Below are 18,523 nucleotides of genomic sequence, written 5' to 3'. Positions count from 1 at the left end.
TTGCCACAGACTCTTGAGAACCTGAAACATAAAACCACAACTGTAAGCCCGAAAGCTTAGTGAGATACCCCCAGAATACCAACCACATATACGCCTTTCCAGGCCCTGACCTTCCGGTCCGTCACACAACATAATCGCCTTCCGGCCCGTAACATATTGCCTTCCGGCCCATAATATAATCGCCTTCCGGCCCATGACATACATAGCACACATATAACAAATCGCTTACCACATATAGCATACATATCACATATCATAGCATTACTCTTATAAGATACCGGTCTAGCCGGTCACTGTCATAACATTACTCTATAAATCAGTCAACATACTAAATGCATACATTCGTCTTTCCAGGCCATGACCTTCCTATCCACATAGTAATGCCTTCCGGCTCATAACATATAACAACTTACAACTACCCGGATTTCCATCCGATAAACGGGTCGGCCTTAGTGCCATAAACCCTAGCGATATAGTGAGGATAACTCACCTCGAAACTGCCGACTGAACAGATAGCTCAAGCTGCTCCGATCACTGATACGATCTCCACTCCTAGATAGTCACCAATGCACTGAACTCACACAATAACAACAATTACCAAAATATCCCTGGAACCACTGGTCAATCATTGATCAAAGACAAGGTCAAAGTCAACCCCTGACTGACCCTACTCGTCGAGTCAACCCAATGACTCGCCGAGTCCCCATACTCAGAACTTTACTTAACCCGCGACCTAACTCGCCGAGTCACCCCAAGACTCGCCGAGTTCAACGACTCTGAGTCTACTCGTCCTTGACTCGCCGAGTTCAACGACTCTGAGTCTACTCATCCTTGACTCACCGATTCCTTAAGATTCCCTTCCTACTCGTCGAGTATCCCCCTTTTTACTCGACGAGTTCCTCCTGGAAGAATCGCGGGGCCACCCCGACTCAACTCGCCGAGTCTGAAGAACAACTCGACGAGTCCCAGTTATTCTTCAAGCTACTCGCCGAGTCTGTTCATCAGACTCGTCGAGTCCATGCCATGCAGTCGATCAAACTGCTTCCTGAGATAAGTATTGTTCCGAAATACACAAGCATGGGACCTTCTGGACCTCTAAGGTCCTAATACAGGGTTATAGTCGTTTGGGTAACAAGGGTAACACTTAATCTAATCACAAGGGGTTCCATAAACCCTAATTCCATAACACATCAACATAGCAGAGGATAATTCGAGTTCTTACCTGAATAATGCATCCTCTGTGTCCCCAATCCTCAGAATGTGACTCCCTTGCTGCTCCTTTAGCCAATCCCTTCTCTTTCTTGCACAACAATTCCTCCAAGATCAATAATGGCCCTAAGACCTTGCTCCAAATGTACCCACTCGATTTAGGGTTCTTCCCAGAAGGCTAAACTGAACAATGACGGCCAATGAGTGCCTCTTATATGTCCCAAACCTGAACGGTTAGGGTTTTCGCTAAACAGCGTAGACTCGCCGAGTCCATATCGGACTCGTCGAGTCCAGTCGCGAACCCGCGACCCGGTCTGTGCTCCTACTCGGCGAGTCAAGGCTCCAACTCGCCGAGTCCCTTCTTAAAACACCCCCAAAACATAATTATATCAATATTTGAAATTCCGGGCTGTTACAACTCTCCCCCACTAGAACTAGACTTCGCCCTCGAAGTCTCACTCTGCAACTAGCTCCGGATGCTGCTCCCGCATCTCACGTTCCAGCTCACCGGTCATTTCCGATCCCCTCCGGTGCTGCCACCGAACTAACACTAGAGGTATCTCCATATACTTCAGAACCTCGATCTTCCGTCCTCTGATGACCACTGGCTTCTCGGCATAATTCAGGCTTGCAACCACCTGAATGTCTTCTAATGGAACCACTGCCGACTTATCGGCTATAAACTTCCTCAATTGCGACACATGAAAGGTGTCGTGGATCTGTCTCAAATCCGAGGGAAACTCTAACCGCTAGGCTACCCGGCCTACCCCCGCAATCACATGAAAAGGCCCAATGTACCGGGGCCCCAACTTGTCCCTCTTCCTGAATCGAATCACTCCTCTCTAAGGGGAGGCCTTCAGGAGTACGAAGTCGCCGACCTGAAACTCAAGCTCGGATCGGTGGCTGTCTGCATAACTTTTCCTGTCGGCTCTGGGCGGTCAATAACCTCTGTCTCATCTGCTCTGTCGACTAAAGCCCGATCTCTGTACTGTCCATCGCTCTCTGTAACCGAGAATTACCCAAAATGCAACTCTGCTCAAAATCTCCACAATCACTCGACCCATAAGGGTTAGGAAACTAAGAATCACCGGATCCCCGATCCAAAGCCCACTTCGTCCATTCCGGACCGACTGAGAGATCCATTCTCACTCTCAGAGCAACTCTCACAAGTTCTCCTCCTGTCATCACACCCACATGCTGAACTAACCCCAACACCCGCAGGTTAGAAGACCCGATACACTGATGATATCCTCGAACATCTCCCCAAGATGAACCACTACATCCACCCTACACCCTGATCAGAATCACACTGGAAATTTAAGATTCTCTCTCCCTCTGCATCCCTTCCGAGCCTCAACAGACATCCCCAACCCGGATGGGTTCCTATTTCGCTGCCGCGAACACGATGCTCGAAGCCATACTCGAAATACTCTAACCATAACTCTGTTCTGCAGCTTTCATTCTCGTGAACTTGCACCCCCTTTCGGAGTTACACACCTTTCTCTTTTCCTTCCAAGGGACCCTCTTGGCCATAATGCCACTCCAACCGGTGCGACGGTGCTTGCCCCAATCGACACCACCCTTTTTGCGTGACTGCTATTCACATACTCTGGTTCTCATTGCAGGGCTCTCAATCCCATGCACTCTCTCCACTCATCAAAATCACTGCCTCAGCTAACAAGATCACTAACCCGGGGCCAGACCTTCCAATGCAATCACACTGTAACATACACGATCCGCAATCTCAAACTGATCCAGCAATACCAACAGAGTCTCCAGCATGACTGGACCGACTCTCATAACACATACTAGCCACTCGAGGCTATATCTCTGTGGGTCCGTACACCCAAACTCTGCGAACCCTCAGGTTCTAACGCTGGGAACCTTCTGGTTCCAGCTCTAGAAACATGCACAACATAATCCCGTGGGATTAATGCAGTACAACTCATCACGTACCTCAAACATACAAATACTCTGATCGCATAACCCCAATTACTTACTCAAGCTTGATCCCGACCTCCTCTCAGGCCTCCACTATCAAATGCCCTAGGTCTGTATCCCGCCCCGCATACTCGACACCCGCTCTCGTCGGCCTATACTCTGAGCTGACAACACTGCTGAATCCCAACAGCTAAGCACTTTCACATACACATCGATCTCCTGGAGAATTCTCCAATTCTCCCCCACTAAAGCACTGACTAACTGCCATCGATCGTCATTAATGACCTTTCAAAACAATCCTGCATAAAGAGAACATTTACACACTGACTGCTTCCTACCAGCATAAGCGACCCTCGGCAACACACATCTCCTCCTTGATCAATCCACTCAAAAGAATCCGGTCTTTCCATTATCCCTTTTTACGACTGCAATTGCTACCCGACATTCAACCCAGTGCCGCATTTCCACTAAAAATCCTCACGAACGATGACCAACGAAATCCCCAAACAATAACCCGTAACCAACCCACAGCCTGCCAAAGGATGAATACCACGTCGAAAACCGCACAGGACCACCGGCACCAAAACACCAAACTATAACCATACCAATCCATCAGGGAACAACAATGCCAAAGCGAAAACTTGAAGTACCAATCCGTAACTATGCCCAACCCGTGAAACAACGAATACCGCATCAAAATCCACACGAAATACCAGCACGAACGATACGTCACAATCAACACAAGCCAATCAAGACATTAAGAAAGCCTTATACCCGCAGCTGCCTCCGGCACTGCTCCGTCTCCCTCCGCCGCAAGCCGATAAGCACGACCCTGAGCCCTTGAGCTCCGCTCCATCCTGTCCTCCTCCTGAACTCCTCGAGGTGGCCGGTGCTAGAGCCTGCACCGGTCCTGCAGAAAGATGTGGACGGTTGACCCTCAAATGTCCAACCTGCCGACACTGATAACAAATCCTCAAATCCCGAATTGGCACTGACTACCGACAATCCCGTGCACCGTGCCCCTCCTTTCCGTACTTGCGGCATGCACCACCGGACCAGCAAGCTCCGGTGTAACCCCTCCCACACTTCCCACAAGTGTGGCCGCTCCGATCCCCCATTCTAACATCTACGGTCTTGAACCGTTTCGGCGCCGACTGCGACTGCATCGGGGCCTGCCTCAGCTCACGCAACTGCAACTTCAACCTCTAACTCACGCCACATGGCGGCCTCTTGCAACTCCAACAAGGTCTCACACCTCCGCGCAGACACGAACTGCCTGATATCCCTCTTGAGCATACTCAGATATCGGGACATCTGAGCCTGCCCCGAAGCGAACTCAGGGCAAAACATCGCCCTCTCAATAAACATCCCGGTGATCTCAGTCACCGACTCCAAATCCTGCTTCAGCTCGAGGAACTCCCGAGCCAATCTCTCCTTTTCATCCCGCGGAACATAGCGAGTACTGAACATCTCTCTGAATCGATCCCATGAACCGCAGCCCTCCGTGCATCGGAAAATGACCTCGTAGTCAATCTCTACCAATCCTTCGCTCCTAGCCTCAACAGGTTCAGAGCACACTTCACCCTTTGATCAGCAGGGCATAAACTCGTGGAGAAATACCCCTCCACGTCTGATAACCATCTCATAGCAACAATCGGGTCCTGAACTCCATCGAATGTGGAAGGCTTTGCAGAATAGAAATCCCGATACTGAAAACCCCGACTAGCCCCTTTCTTTACCGTTGCTACAGCCGCTGTAACTGCCGTGGCAGCCGTCTCTGCGAGAGCCGCATATCGCTCATCAAACTACTCAATCATAGTGGTCCTGATCGACCCAAACCATTCTGGCAACTCAGCCCGTAACAATGCAGCAACCTCATCACGCAGGATCTCGCGAATCCTCGCATCCCGCTCGCTCGTGCTCGTCCGATCGATAACCTCCGACGGCACCGATCCACCCGGAACTCGTTCTCCAGCTCCCGATCCTGATCCGGATCCACTATCGTCATGCCTCGAGTTCTCCATAATGAAGACACCCTACCAATCTCAAATACTTCCCAAAATCCTGGGGTCTAACTCTCGCAACCCCACCCTAGAGACCATGGTTTCCCTGATACGCGTATGGGTCCTGTGCTTTCAGTAGTACGGGCCCATACTACCTTCCACACCTACCCATATTTGTATGAAGTACTACCACAATACCCTAGGGAACATGCATAACAACTATCAACCCTCCCCACTAGAGGAACACTGAGAATATCCCATAAGGGACCCTAGGCTACAGGCATCACAAATCAGGCAACATTATCATGAATTCCTGAAGATCCCTAGCCTAACTCTAGCATGCTGTGCTATCAAGCTCAAATAAACAATATCAAGTATGGTATCTTGGGGTTACTTACTGGCTCCGGCTGATCGTACCTCCGCGTCCTCCTTTACCAAATTTGAAAACCATTTTGATTTCTAATTTTAATTTCTCTTTTTAAAATCCTCCTCGATTTGAGACTGGAGTCACACGAATGTTTCCCCAATTCACTCAAACCAAGGCTCTGATACCAACTTGTAACATCCAAAATTTCGAAACAATTAAAACTTTTCAAAATCACCCATTTTATTAACGTTGTTACAAAAAGGTTTTCAATACATTATTAAACAGAGTAATTTCCCAGGTTCATATTATAAAACATCAATGCGAGGAACGGTACGATCACGCCTTTGCCTTGCCACAGACTCTTGAGAACCTGAAACATAAAACCACAACTGTAAGCCCGAAAGCTTAGTGAGATACCCCCAGAATACCAACCACATATACGCCTTTCCAGGCCCTGACCTTCCGGTCCGTCACACAACATAATCGCCTTCCGGCCCGTAACATATTGCCTTCCGGCCCATAATATAATCGCCTTCCGGCCCATGACATACATAGCACACATATAACAAATCGCTTACCACATATAGCATACATATCACATATCATAGCATTACTCTTATAAGATACCGGTCTAGCCGGTCACTGTCATAACATTACTCTATAAATCAGTCAACATACTAAATGCATACATTCGTCTTTCCAGGCCATGACCTTCCTATCCACATAGTAATGCCTTCCGGCTCATAACATATAACAACTTACAACTACCCGGATTTCCATCCGATAAACGGGTCGGCCTTAGTGCCATAAACCCTAGCGATATAGTGAGGATAACTCACCTCGAAACTGCCGACTGAACAGATAGCTCAAGCTGCTCCGATCACTGATACGATCTCCACTCCTAGATAGTCACCAATGCATTGAACTCACACAATAACAACAATTACCAAAATATCCCTGGAACCACTGGTCAATCATTGATCAAAGACAAGGTCAAAGTCAACCCCTGACTGACCCTACTCGTCGAGTCAACCCAATGACTCGCCGAGTCCCCATACTCAGAACTTTACTTAACCCGCGACCTAACTCGCCGAGTCACCCCAAGACTCGCCGAGTTCAACGACTCTGAGTCTACTCGTCCTTGACTCACCGATTCCTTAAGATTCCCTTCCTACTCGTCGAGTATCCCCCTTTTTACTCGACGAGTTCCTCCTGGAAGAATCGCGGGGCCACCCCGACTCAACTCGCCGAGTCTGAAGAACAACTCGACGAGTCCCAGTTATTCTTCAAGCTACTCGCCGAGTCTGTTCATCAGACTCGTCGAGTCCATGCCATGCAGTCGATCAAACTGCTTCCTGAGATAAGTATTGTTCCGAAATACACAAGCATGGGACCTTCTGGACCTCTAAGGTCCTAATACAGGGTTATAGTCGTTTGGGTAACAAGGGTAACACTTAATCTAATCACAAGGGGTTCCATAAACCCTAATTCCATAACACATCAACATAGCAGAGGATAATTCGAGTTCTTACCTGAATAATGCATCCTCTGTGTCCCCAATCCTCAGAATGTGACTCCCTTGCTGCTCCTTTAGCCAATCCCTTCTCTTTCTTGCACAACAATTCCTCCAAGATCAATAATGGCCCTAAGACCTTGCTCCAAATGTACCCACTCGATTTAGGGTTCTTCCCAGAAGGCTAAACTGAACAATGACGGCCAATGAGTGCCTCTTATATGTCCCAAACCTGAACGGTTAGGGTTTTCGCTAAACAGCGTAGACTCGCCGAGTCCATATCGGACTCGTCGAGTCCAGTCGCGAACCCGCGACCCGGTCTGTGCTCCTACTCGGCGAGTCAAGGCTCCAACTCGCCGAGTCCCTTCTTAAAACACCCCCAAAACATAATTATATCAATATTTGAAATTCCGGGCTGTTACACTTTGATTTCACATTAGTAACTTTATTCCAAGATACCTAAAATATTTTCTTCTTTTTGGATCTTCTAAGAATTAGATTGAGAATAGAATGTAGAGAAGATATTCATGTTAATGTGTGTTGTATTGATGAATTATGAATTACACATATATACAGAGTATAAAGGCTACCTGTCTTACTGTTAACTCTAACTAACATCTAACAGCTATAGTTAAACTAATTGTACATTGGTTAAGCTAAATATGGTGTAACAAACTGAGCTGAATTGACACGTGCCGACTGATCTGAGTTTTAATATGCCCCCCTCAAGTTAAACCTTGGTGAATATCTCTAAGGTTTAACTTGAATAACAAATTCTGAAATTGTGGTTGACATAATGCTTTTGTAAAAATATCAGCAGCCTGCTCCTTTTTTGAAATGTGTTTTGGTCTAACAAATCCTATCTTATATTGATCACGAACCAGATGACAATCAATATCAAGATGCTTCGTCCTTTCATGAAAGATGGGATTTTCTGTAATATGAATCGCTGCCTTATTATCACACCATAATGTCACAGGAATATGCATCTTGATCTTCAAATCTCTGAGGATGTAACTGATCCACAAGGGCTCACAAACTGTTGCTGCTAGGCTCCTATATTCTGCTTCGCATGATGATCTAGACATTGTTTTTTGTTTCTTGGTCTTCCATGAAATTAAAGAAGAACCAAGAAATATACAGTATCCTGTTAGTGACCTTCTAGTATCTTTGCATAAAGCCCAGTCAGAGTCACTATAGGCTAAAATTGTTATGTCTGAAGACTTTTTATCGAAAAACAACCCTTTTGAAGGAGTTCCTTTCAAGTACTTTAGCACCTGTAATGCAGCTTGCCAATGTGTATCTGTTGGCGAGTGCAAGAACTGACTTAATTGTTGAACAGCATGGCTTATATCTGGTCTTGTAAAGTTCAAATATAGCAATTTTCCAACTAATTTTCTATACTTCTCTGGTTCCTTCATAAGCACTCCTCCTTGTATACTTAAATGCATGTTCTTGATTGATGGTGTTGAGGCTGGTTTAGCTCCAATTAATCCAACTTCAAATAATATATCAAGAACATATTTTCTTTGATTAACATATAATCCTTCCTCTGTTTTTAATAGCTCAATACCCAAGAAGTAACTAGCATTTCCAAGGTCTTTTATTGTAAAAGCCTTGTGTAAGTAATCTTTAACTTCATCAATCTTGTCTTGATTAGGTCCAGTTATTAAAACATCATCTACATATACCACTAAAGCAATGAATGATTGATTTTCACCTTTTGTGAATAAGCAATGATCATGTGAAGACTGTTGGAATCCAAAATCCAAGAGTTTGTTACAAAACTCTATATGTCATTGCCTACTTGCCTGTTTGAGACCATAAAGTGACTTATTCAGCTTGTAAACCTCTCCTTTCTTTTCTTTCTCATATCCTTGTGGTGGCTGCATATACACTTCTTCATCCAAAAAACACATTTCAACAAAGGAGCAGGCTGCTGATATTTTTACAAAAGCATTATGTCAACCACAATTTCACACTTTGCTTGATCTCAGCACCATTATCATTCAAATGATGGTTGTTTTCTTAGTCTTGTTCCTGCTCTAAGATTTTGAACTTCAGGGGTATTATTGTAATTTTCAAAAAATTCTTCAATTTCTTCACTGCTTGTTTCTTCTTCTAATGGTGCTTCAAAATTTTCATTTTCATTGATGAGATCAATATCATCTAAGTTGTAATCATGAGAAGGAATAAAATCTTGAGTTTGAACTTCAAAAGCTTGTCCCTGTTCTTGTACTATATTTGGTAATACAATGTTTTCACTCAACACGATTTCCTTTGCATTTTTGTATGGAAAAAGAGATTCATAGAAGATGACATCTCTAGACATAATAATCTTCTTTTCTTTCAAATCATATAACTTGTAAGCTCTGATACCATTCTAAGAATTAGATTGAGAATAGAATGTAGAGAAGATATTCATGTCAATGTGTGTTGTATTGATGAATTATGAATTACACATATATATAGAGTATAAAGGCTACCTGTCTAACTGTTAACTCTAGCTGACATCTAACAGCTATAGTTAAACTAAATGTACATTGGTTAAGCTAACTATGGTGTAACAAACTGAACTGAATTGACACGTGCTGACTGATCTGAGTTTTAATAGGATCCCCCTCCCCAAAGAAATCTTCTCCAGATACAAAGTCAAGAAGAACAATGATCCTTTTAGGTGCCCGGAATCTACCCTAATAAATGAGAATGATTTTGCCAAATGTCATTCTCTCATGCAATTAGCCACATGTCATTTTGTTATAATTTTGAAATATATTTATTTTCCACTTGTCAATTACTTCAATTTTCATTTCCAAATATATCATTAATTTAGTTTCCATAAATTAAACCTACCATAATTACTATTAATTTCAAATTTTAGATATTAAAATTAAATTAAATTTACAGTTTAAACATTTGTGTTTAACATTTTGTTATAATTAATTTGTTTAGTACACAGGTCGGATAACTAAATATATAATTTTATTTTTTGCATTTTTTTTCTTATAATTTTCATTTATTTTAAATTTCAAATTCAAATAAACTTTTTAATCGTTCATACTTAACATTTTGTTTTAATCAACCTGTATAATATACGGGTCTCACAACTAGTATATAAATATTACATAATATTTACCAAAAATAAGAAAAATGACATACGACAAAAAGGTATTATGTTTCTATTCATGTATTATACAAGAAATTTTAATATAAAAATTCTAGTATATAATATTTTTTATCGATCTTATTTTCCTTCTGGTCACATTAAGTGGGTTGTTGAGATTTGCTGTGAATTAAGTATAATTAACTATAATGAAAATGCAAATAATTTGGGGCCACGAATGAAGTCATAAATGAAAATAAAATAAAATAAATTCAAGTACATTGTACCTCTAAACATGTTTAAGTTTGCATGAAGTCTTATTATTCTCCAAATGAGAAAAAGTCATATCTCATACAAAATATAATATATCATTCTACTAGGTAAATTGTTTGTAGTATGAAAAAGCCATTAAATTTTTTCGTCAGACAATAAATTATTATTATTATTATTATTATTATTATTATTATTATTATTATTATTATTCAAAGATAGCTAAATGTGAACATATTGTAATTAAGGATTAACTTATAATGAACTAGACGTGAAGCAAAAGGGGAACGTTGCTTAAGTAACATGTAATATTTTAGAATATGTATTTAAAATGTGAAACCATTCGAAGTAAATATTATAAAAGGATAGATGGTGATTTTTCCAAAGTATTCATCCACATAATACATAACTAGTTGTCATACCTATATAATATACGGGTTGATTAAAACAAAATGGTAAATACAAATGATTAAACAAGCAGTTTTATTTAAATTTGAAATTTGAAATAAGTATAAATTAAAAAGAAAATGAAAAAATTAAATTAAAATTATGTGTTTAGTTGTCAGAACCGTATATTAAATGTGTTAATTATAACAAAATTTTAAATACGAATGTTTCAATTGTAAATTTATTTAAAATTGAAATTGAAGTTTGAAATTTGAAATTTAAAATTTGAAATTAATATAGTTATTATGGTATGTTTAATTTATAGAAACTAAATTAATGGTATATATTCAATAATAATAAATAAAGTAATTGACAAGTGGAAAATAAATATCTCAAAATTATGACAAAATGACATGTGGCATAATGAATGAGAGTGTGACAAGTGGCAAAAAAACATTCATTTATTAGAGATGATTAACGTTTAAATTTTGATACTACTCGGTCTCTATAATCATGTAGATTCGTATAAAGTGACTCCAAGGCCTCATGTTCGTAATGTGGGATTATTAGGTGCACAAAAATTGACCCGAAAATCATTGTTAGCGAAGTTCTCTTTTGAAAAAATAAAATAAATAAATAATTAAAAAAAATCTTTACGGCTAACGTAAAAGTTAATAAAACATATATTTTATATGTATAAATCAATTTTACACCTCTTAAATCGGACATGTCACAAACATCTATCTTCAAAAAAATATGGATTTTAATTATTAGTACTAAAAAGCTAATTTTCAAAATCCGACAACAAATTAAATGGGAACAAGAAAAAAAAAAGAATTCTCATATATTTATGTTATATGTCTAGAATCGAAAGTACAGAGATGATATGGTATAATCATATGATGGTTTTCTTGACTTTTGTTCTATGATTAAAATACTCATGTATCTTATTTGACACCTTTTCATAGTAGTAATACATAATAATATATAAAAAATAAAAAGCTGAAAACAATGTTTTGTCCTTCAATTGGACATGCCCTTACTAAATTATTTTTCGTATATTATTAACTCTTAAATTAGTTGAAACGTATATATGATACAAGTACGACCAATAATAGTGAGTTTTACCGGTTTTCGACGTTGTTTTCGGCCAAACATTAGTTTTTCGGTTATCTTCTCCGGCCAAACTCAATTTTTCAGCAATGTTTTCGGCCAATCAATTCCTATAGAAATCGAACTGAAGCAGCAAAACACTCTCCCTTTCTCTCTTATTTTTCTGCCTTGTTAATGGCCAACAACACCTCCTTTGGAGGTGTTGTTTCCTCGAAAATCATCAAGAGGCAGCAGCCTCTTGCTCCACCTCCTTCCTGTTGATTGAAGCAGCAAAACACCCCGTGAAAATCGTTGTTCTGTTCTACTCCTTGCCTCCCTCATTCTTCTTTAATTTCAATCAAGAAACCCTCCATCGGAGGTGGTGTCTTCCGGCAGTCAAAAGGATAATAGGCCCCCGACCGTTCTTCTCCTCCCTTCTCGTTCGAATCCACACCAACAAACTCTCCCTGATCATCACTGATTTGCCTTGCCCCTCCCCTTCGTGTTTTCTATGGACATCTGTAGAAGAACAGCCAAGAAGGCCACCGAAGCAATCCATTCGCTGCAACAGCTGCTGGAATAGCCCCCTAAGCTCAGGTCGTTCATAGATGCTATTTCGAGTTTGGCCGGAAACATCGCCGGAAAATCGAGTTTGACCTGAAAAGATGACCGGAAAACTCATGTTTGGCTAAAAGCAACGTCGTAAACTAGCAAAACTCACTGTTATCGGTCATACTGGTATAATGTACACGTTTCAACAAGTTCAATGGCTAATATAACATGAAAATTAATTTAATAACAAAATGTAACCAAAAACTAAAATACGGTGCACTCTCGAATCATTATCCGTTTATCTTTTGCACCTTCTTTTTAGAAACATGACATAAGATGGTATGTCATTTGTTCATTTTTTTTCACGGAGTCAAATAATCTAAAACGTTCAAAAAGGTAATATATACCATGATATCTAATGGTTAGTAACTAAAACTATTTAAAAAAACATAATTAATCTCGGAAGAAAAAAATAAAGTCAAAAAAGCAATACCAATAAAGTCAAAAGGTTTTTTTGTCCGCATGTGATTAGAAAATGTCCTTTGCCAAAGAGCAAACTCGTGCTTTTCCAGCAATTAAAATATATTCACAAAATGGATAACATCTTTCATATGCTTTGATGTATAAAATATACTGATCTTTTATAATTATACTTGTACAATTTTTTTTTTTTCGTTTAAATTATGTTTGTGCTACATCATATAATTGACATTGATCTCTTTATTCTTTAATAAATAAAATAATTTACGACAATATATTTATATTTTTCTAAATGTTAAACGTGACATATTACTTTATAAAATTCGAACATAAGTCGCTTACATTAACAAAAGAGGGTGAACAAACACCAATTGTCCATTATTATTTTTTGGCGGGCGTATTATTTATTAATTAATTTTAAATATAAAAATAAACTAATTAGTTGAAAGCAAACGAAGGCGGCTGATGACTGATCGCCGTTCATTTTTCATACATATAAACTCACTCATCGTCCTCGAAAAGACGCCACCGCACTTTCAGCAACCACCATGGATCCGCAGCTGTTAATCCCGTCGTCGGCACCCATCGACTTCAACTTTGACAGCACCTCCACCTCCCCGTACGCCACCGCACCTTCAAGCCCCAAAATTTTACTTTCCAGTTTCTTTTACAGTGCACCGACTAGCCCAGTCGGCGTTTCTCCGATGGACCCAGAAGCTGCTGATGATTTCCAATCCACAGAACCTTTCGAAAGTTGTGACGAAAATCATGAACAGAAAAACTCGGATTATTACGAAGAAGGTTATGATACAGATTTTGCTTTTGATTTCAGTGGACAGTTGGAACGGCCATTGATCTCCGCCGCCGATGAGCTATTTTACGGCGGAAAGATCAAGCCGTTAGATCCACAACCACTACTACAATCATCAAAAGATCTTACTCTTCCCAGATCACCGAAGTTATATCCTGTGAATTACAAAAAGAAATATTCTGAACCTTTCTCAAATGCATTGAATCAAAGCCCACGAGGAAGAGAAAGAACGATTACCACCACCAGAAACAAAACATCACAGTCCTTATCTCCGATGAGGGTTTCCGACATATTATTAGATCATCAGAAGGTCTCAAGTACAAATCAATCATCTCCGTTTGGTTTCATGTGGTACAATAAATGGAACCTCAAGAACCTATTACTTTTCCGGAGCACATCGGAGGGAAGTGCAGCAACAAGCGACGACCCATTAAAGAAATACGCGATGATAACGAAGGGAGAACAGGATACAAGGAACTCAAGCTTTAGAAGCAGCGATGGCGGTGGTTCTGTAGGTGGGTCATCGAGAAGGAGGAGCATGAAGAGGAAGGTTTCAGCCCATGAAATACATTACACGGCCAACAGGGCAATGGCGGAGGAGATGAAGAACAAGACATTCTTGCCGTACAAATCTGGGTTGCTAGGTTGCTTAGGGTTCAGTCACAATCTTCGTGAAGTCTCTCGAGGAAGATGATGTTCGTGTGATTCATTGTTCATGGTATGAATCCGGATCGAGTGTAGTATTTTCTGATTTTATTGATTCTTTTTCTTTGATATAATGTAAAGTTTGTTAAAAGATTTTACTAATGATTACATATTTAGATGATTTACTATATATACCAATTACCAAGTTAAAATGATCTACCAAGTTGGAATCTTTGGTTATTAGATACAATAAACTGCGTCTTAGTTTTCATATTTCGATCCAATAATATTCTTCATATTCGCAATCTGTCATCGTTCTCTAATACTCGGTTTGTTATGTTGTTCACCATGAAATAACTTCATTATCTTCATCATTGATCAAGGAAGATCCCTATCTCCTTGACTATATGTATGATGGTGTTTAGAGGATTTGGTTGGAATTGGAATTGAATTTTGACCAATTCCTACTTTGGTAAAAAAAAATAATAAAGATAATTTAAATCCAATAAATTCCACCGAAATGCCTTCATTAAAGGTTTTTTTTTTTAAATCCTGCACGTACCCTTGCAATTCAATTCTAGAATTTTATAAATTCGGTAAAAAAAATAAATAAATAAACTTAAGCTTTAATCCTGAGAAAGCCTAATGCATAATGGTCTTTAATTTATTTTATTAACCCTTTTAGAAACTTACAACAATTGATTTACTGAGTTTTAAAAGTTATAATACATTAGGTCTCTTATTAGCTTCTATAACTTGAGGTTTATCTCGATTATATAATAATCATAATATGGTAAATATATGATTTATAATATAATGATTTATAAATTATACATTAAATCAATGCTTTTCTTTTGTAAATATAAAAGTAAAATTATATGCGGCACCAATATTTCTTGCATTAAAAATCGTAAGTTGCATGAAAGAGGAAATATACCTATGAAAAGTGAATTTTATGTCCATTGTAGAGGAGACTAGCATGCATTTTTGTCATCATTATATGCATGTTTGCTGTTTCCTTTTTTTTCATCCTCATACACGGTAAAGCACACGTATCCACAGAAAAAAGTTAGTATGCGTAAATTTTGATGTACTCTAACTAAAGTTTGCTACGTCATCTTTTTAAAATCTCATACAAATCTATAATTTTTTACTAAAATGCATTGAATTTTATAAAGTTCAATAAAATGTAACAAAATATAATTTATAGTAAATATTTAAGAATTATAGACTTTCCTCTTTTCCATTGAACTTCAAATCCATTGAATGCTAAGATGACATCTCATAATAGTTTCATCCATTGAATGACACAAGACTTGACACCTCATTCAACTCTTCCATTGAACTCACAATTGTGAATGTTCTAAGTTTGATAGGATCGAACTGTTTAATTTTGTTTTATTTTTACAAACAATTGATGCATTAAATATAAATATTAAAATTATATTCTTACATTAATAATCTTTTTTTTTAATAAACCAAGCTCAAAAGTTATTTTTTTTTTGGGGGGAAATGAACTTTCTTGACGAAGGTACTAATCATCCACTATGAACATAATACTATGTCTCGTTGTCAAGGAGTTAATAAAGACGGACCTTCATGACCACAAAGAGGATTTGAATATGAATCAATGAGTCACTTATCACATTTTCTAGTTTCCACATTGTATTACCTAATTACCACAATCAAAGTGGTTAAGTTCTGTAAAGTGATGAAAAATGTAGTTAATTATGACTAATTGCTAATTGAATTGGCATTTTGTCATTCTTAATGATTCATGCTACATACCACTTTTGGGTAAATAAAGACAATTTAACTTTTGAAAAGCATGGAGTTAAAGCGTACTCCTTTCTTGGGTTACTCGCTCACAAATGAGTCGGTGTAACAATAACACTCGACACTTCAAGCTTTTGGTTGAAGTAAAAGATTTCAAACTTAAAAGTAATAAACCAACATAATATTCCCGACAAATTTAAAACCAAGATGAAATTATTTTTAATCCACAAGTTATATCTTATGTAATGTTCAAAGTTCCTGTTCTTTTTTTATCAACATGGAATGAGTTATATCAAACATTCTATTTGGGATCAACTTAAAACCATGATAATTTTATCATTATGTGTTATATCGATAAAAAATAAGAAGTTTAAAGCCTTGTAGGTATTAGGTTGTTAATTAATATATTACTTAACAACCTAATACCTACAAGGCTTTAAACTTCTTATTTTCTATCGATATGAAACAAGTTCTTACAATTCCCTCACTCAAACAACTTATGTAATCACCAAGTCTATATACTATACCCGAAATCATTAGTGGAAGAGTTTCATTGGTTGCCAACTCATTGTATCTCGAGAGAGTATTTCTTTGATACCATTCGGTAACACCTCACACACTAAAAAATTGATTGTATATGACAAACACTTATAGGTATCTTAAGACTCATTACAGATCTTGTTGTAGACTCGGTTCTAATATAATCATAATTCATAATCGTATATCTATTTGTAGGATCATAGGCTCTATATCGAGACCTTAATAACCATGTGCCCACATTTAAATATATTTTTAGCATGTAATAAATATTAAAGCAAAACATACATTAATCTTGCATAAAAAAATGATTGCTCACATTCTTTCTTTTGAAAATACTTATACCTTGAAAATTATTTAAATTAAAAATATTCTTAATTAAAAATGTTTTCTTAACCATGATCGATGATCTGTAACTCGAGCTCCAGACCTTGAAATTGAAATTCCAACGGTCAAAACTTCAATATATGTTTTGGGAAGCTGCTCTCCAAATTTCTTGACGATACACCGATTGAATCATCAGGGATCGTCCAAGCATTGCTGAAAGGTCTTCAAAATTCCAAAGCAAAATGGTTATTAGGGTTAAGTTGTGTTTAAGGGTTCTTAAGTGGCTAACAAAATTCTACCTAAGACCCCAATTGTACCTTTTGCAATATTTTGACTTTAAGTCCTCAATTCTCATTTCGGTTCATCATAGTTCCAACTATCATCGATTTGACCTTCAAGTAATTATAATTTCATTTCATACTCCCCTATACTTAGTCTTGAACTATAAAATTAACTATTAGAAATTCAAATATCCAAATTTGTAACCCCACACTTTAATTTTATGACCCATAATTATAACTATTTAAATTAAATGGAAATTAGGGTGTTACACGTATCCGACCAATCGTTGATGGAAGCAGGCGGAAAAGGAATACAATCTTTAAAGATGGTCGTCGTTCGATCACCAGCTCCTTCGTACACCCTAATGAATGTTACACCCCAATGAATGGAAGGAAAAATATCTAACGGTGTAGTATGTTCCCTGTTTCCATAGGGAACATGAAATGGATTTTCTGGGAAGAGGGAAGCAATCAAGGAGGCAACGAAGATGATAATGATCTGGATTAGGCATGATGAAATTCGAATTAACCCCAAACAGCAAACACACTTGGACGTGAAATAGTGAAACAAATAGCCTACATGTAACGAAATCGGCTTCAAGTCAAGCAACGGACACAAATCGGCTCTACCCCAGCCGTAGGACGCAAAACTAGAAACAACTAAGGGCAAAACTGACACTATTCATAGCTCGCATATGTATTAATATATTATATAATAGTTAACAAATTTAGATCAAATTTTATGTATTATTGTATAACATTTTCATTTTTCATTACCATTTTTTATTTTATTAATTTTACCTGACATTATATTATGATTAATATGTGCCTAAATTATTTTGTATTATAACGACAATATAATAATTATGTCATTTTTAAACAATGTATTATAATAAAAAAATAAAATTAAAATGTTGTGAATTAATGAATATATTTGATATTTATTGTATTTCGTTGTAGTTAAAATGGGAAAATATTAAAAAAAATTCAAAAAAATATTAATGTTTGCAGAAATTAAAAAAAAAAAAAGGTATTCGAAGAACAAAAAAAAAAAGAGGCATTCGAAAAAAATGATGTTTTTTAGTCTAAATGTATGAAGATGTTTAGTTTACAATTGCATCAACAAGAGGATGGATAGACCTTTTTAGGTATGAGGTTATCTAAAATACAAACAATCTGCAAAAGCTAATAACTAATGTCTGGATATGGTCTGCACGGCGCAGACAAAA

General features: G+C 38.2%; 2 protein-coding genes across 2 annotated transcripts; one reads left to right on the top strand and one right to left on the bottom strand.

Moving 5' to 3' along the window:
- Positions 1–7,758: 7,758 nt before the first annotated feature.
- Positions 7,759–8,952, bottom strand: LOC111903178 (uncharacterized mitochondrial protein AtMg00810-like). Its single transcript, XM_023898967.1, has 2 exons — positions 8,845–8,952; positions 7,759–8,784 (listed from the first exon to the last, which is right to left on the bottom strand). Exons 1-2 carry the CDS (start codon positions 8,950–8,952, stop codon positions 7,759–7,761), a joined length of 1,134 nt encoding a protein of 377 aa, XP_023754735.1.
- Positions 8,953–13,395: 4,443 nt separating this feature from the next.
- On the top strand, positions 13,396–14,680 carry LOC111903155 (uncharacterized). Its single transcript, XM_023898932.2, has one exon. The coding sequence runs from the start codon at positions 13,466–13,468 to the stop codon at positions 14,420–14,422; it is 957 nt and encodes a 318-aa protein (XP_023754700.1). The 5' UTR covers positions 13,396–13,465; the 3' UTR covers positions 14,423–14,680.
- The last annotated feature ends 3,843 nt before the right edge of the window (positions 14,681–18,523 follow it).

The sequence above is a fragment of the Lactuca sativa genome, chromosome 9 (assembly GCF_002870075.4).
Source record: "Lactuca sativa cultivar Salinas chromosome 9, Lsat_Salinas_v11, whole genome shotgun sequence".
NCBI classification, from domain to species: domain Eukaryota; kingdom Viridiplantae; phylum Streptophyta; class Magnoliopsida; order Asterales; family Asteraceae; genus Lactuca; species Lactuca sativa.
Note: the sequence above shows the minus strand (reverse complement) of the source record. Positions and strands in the feature narration are given on the sequence as shown.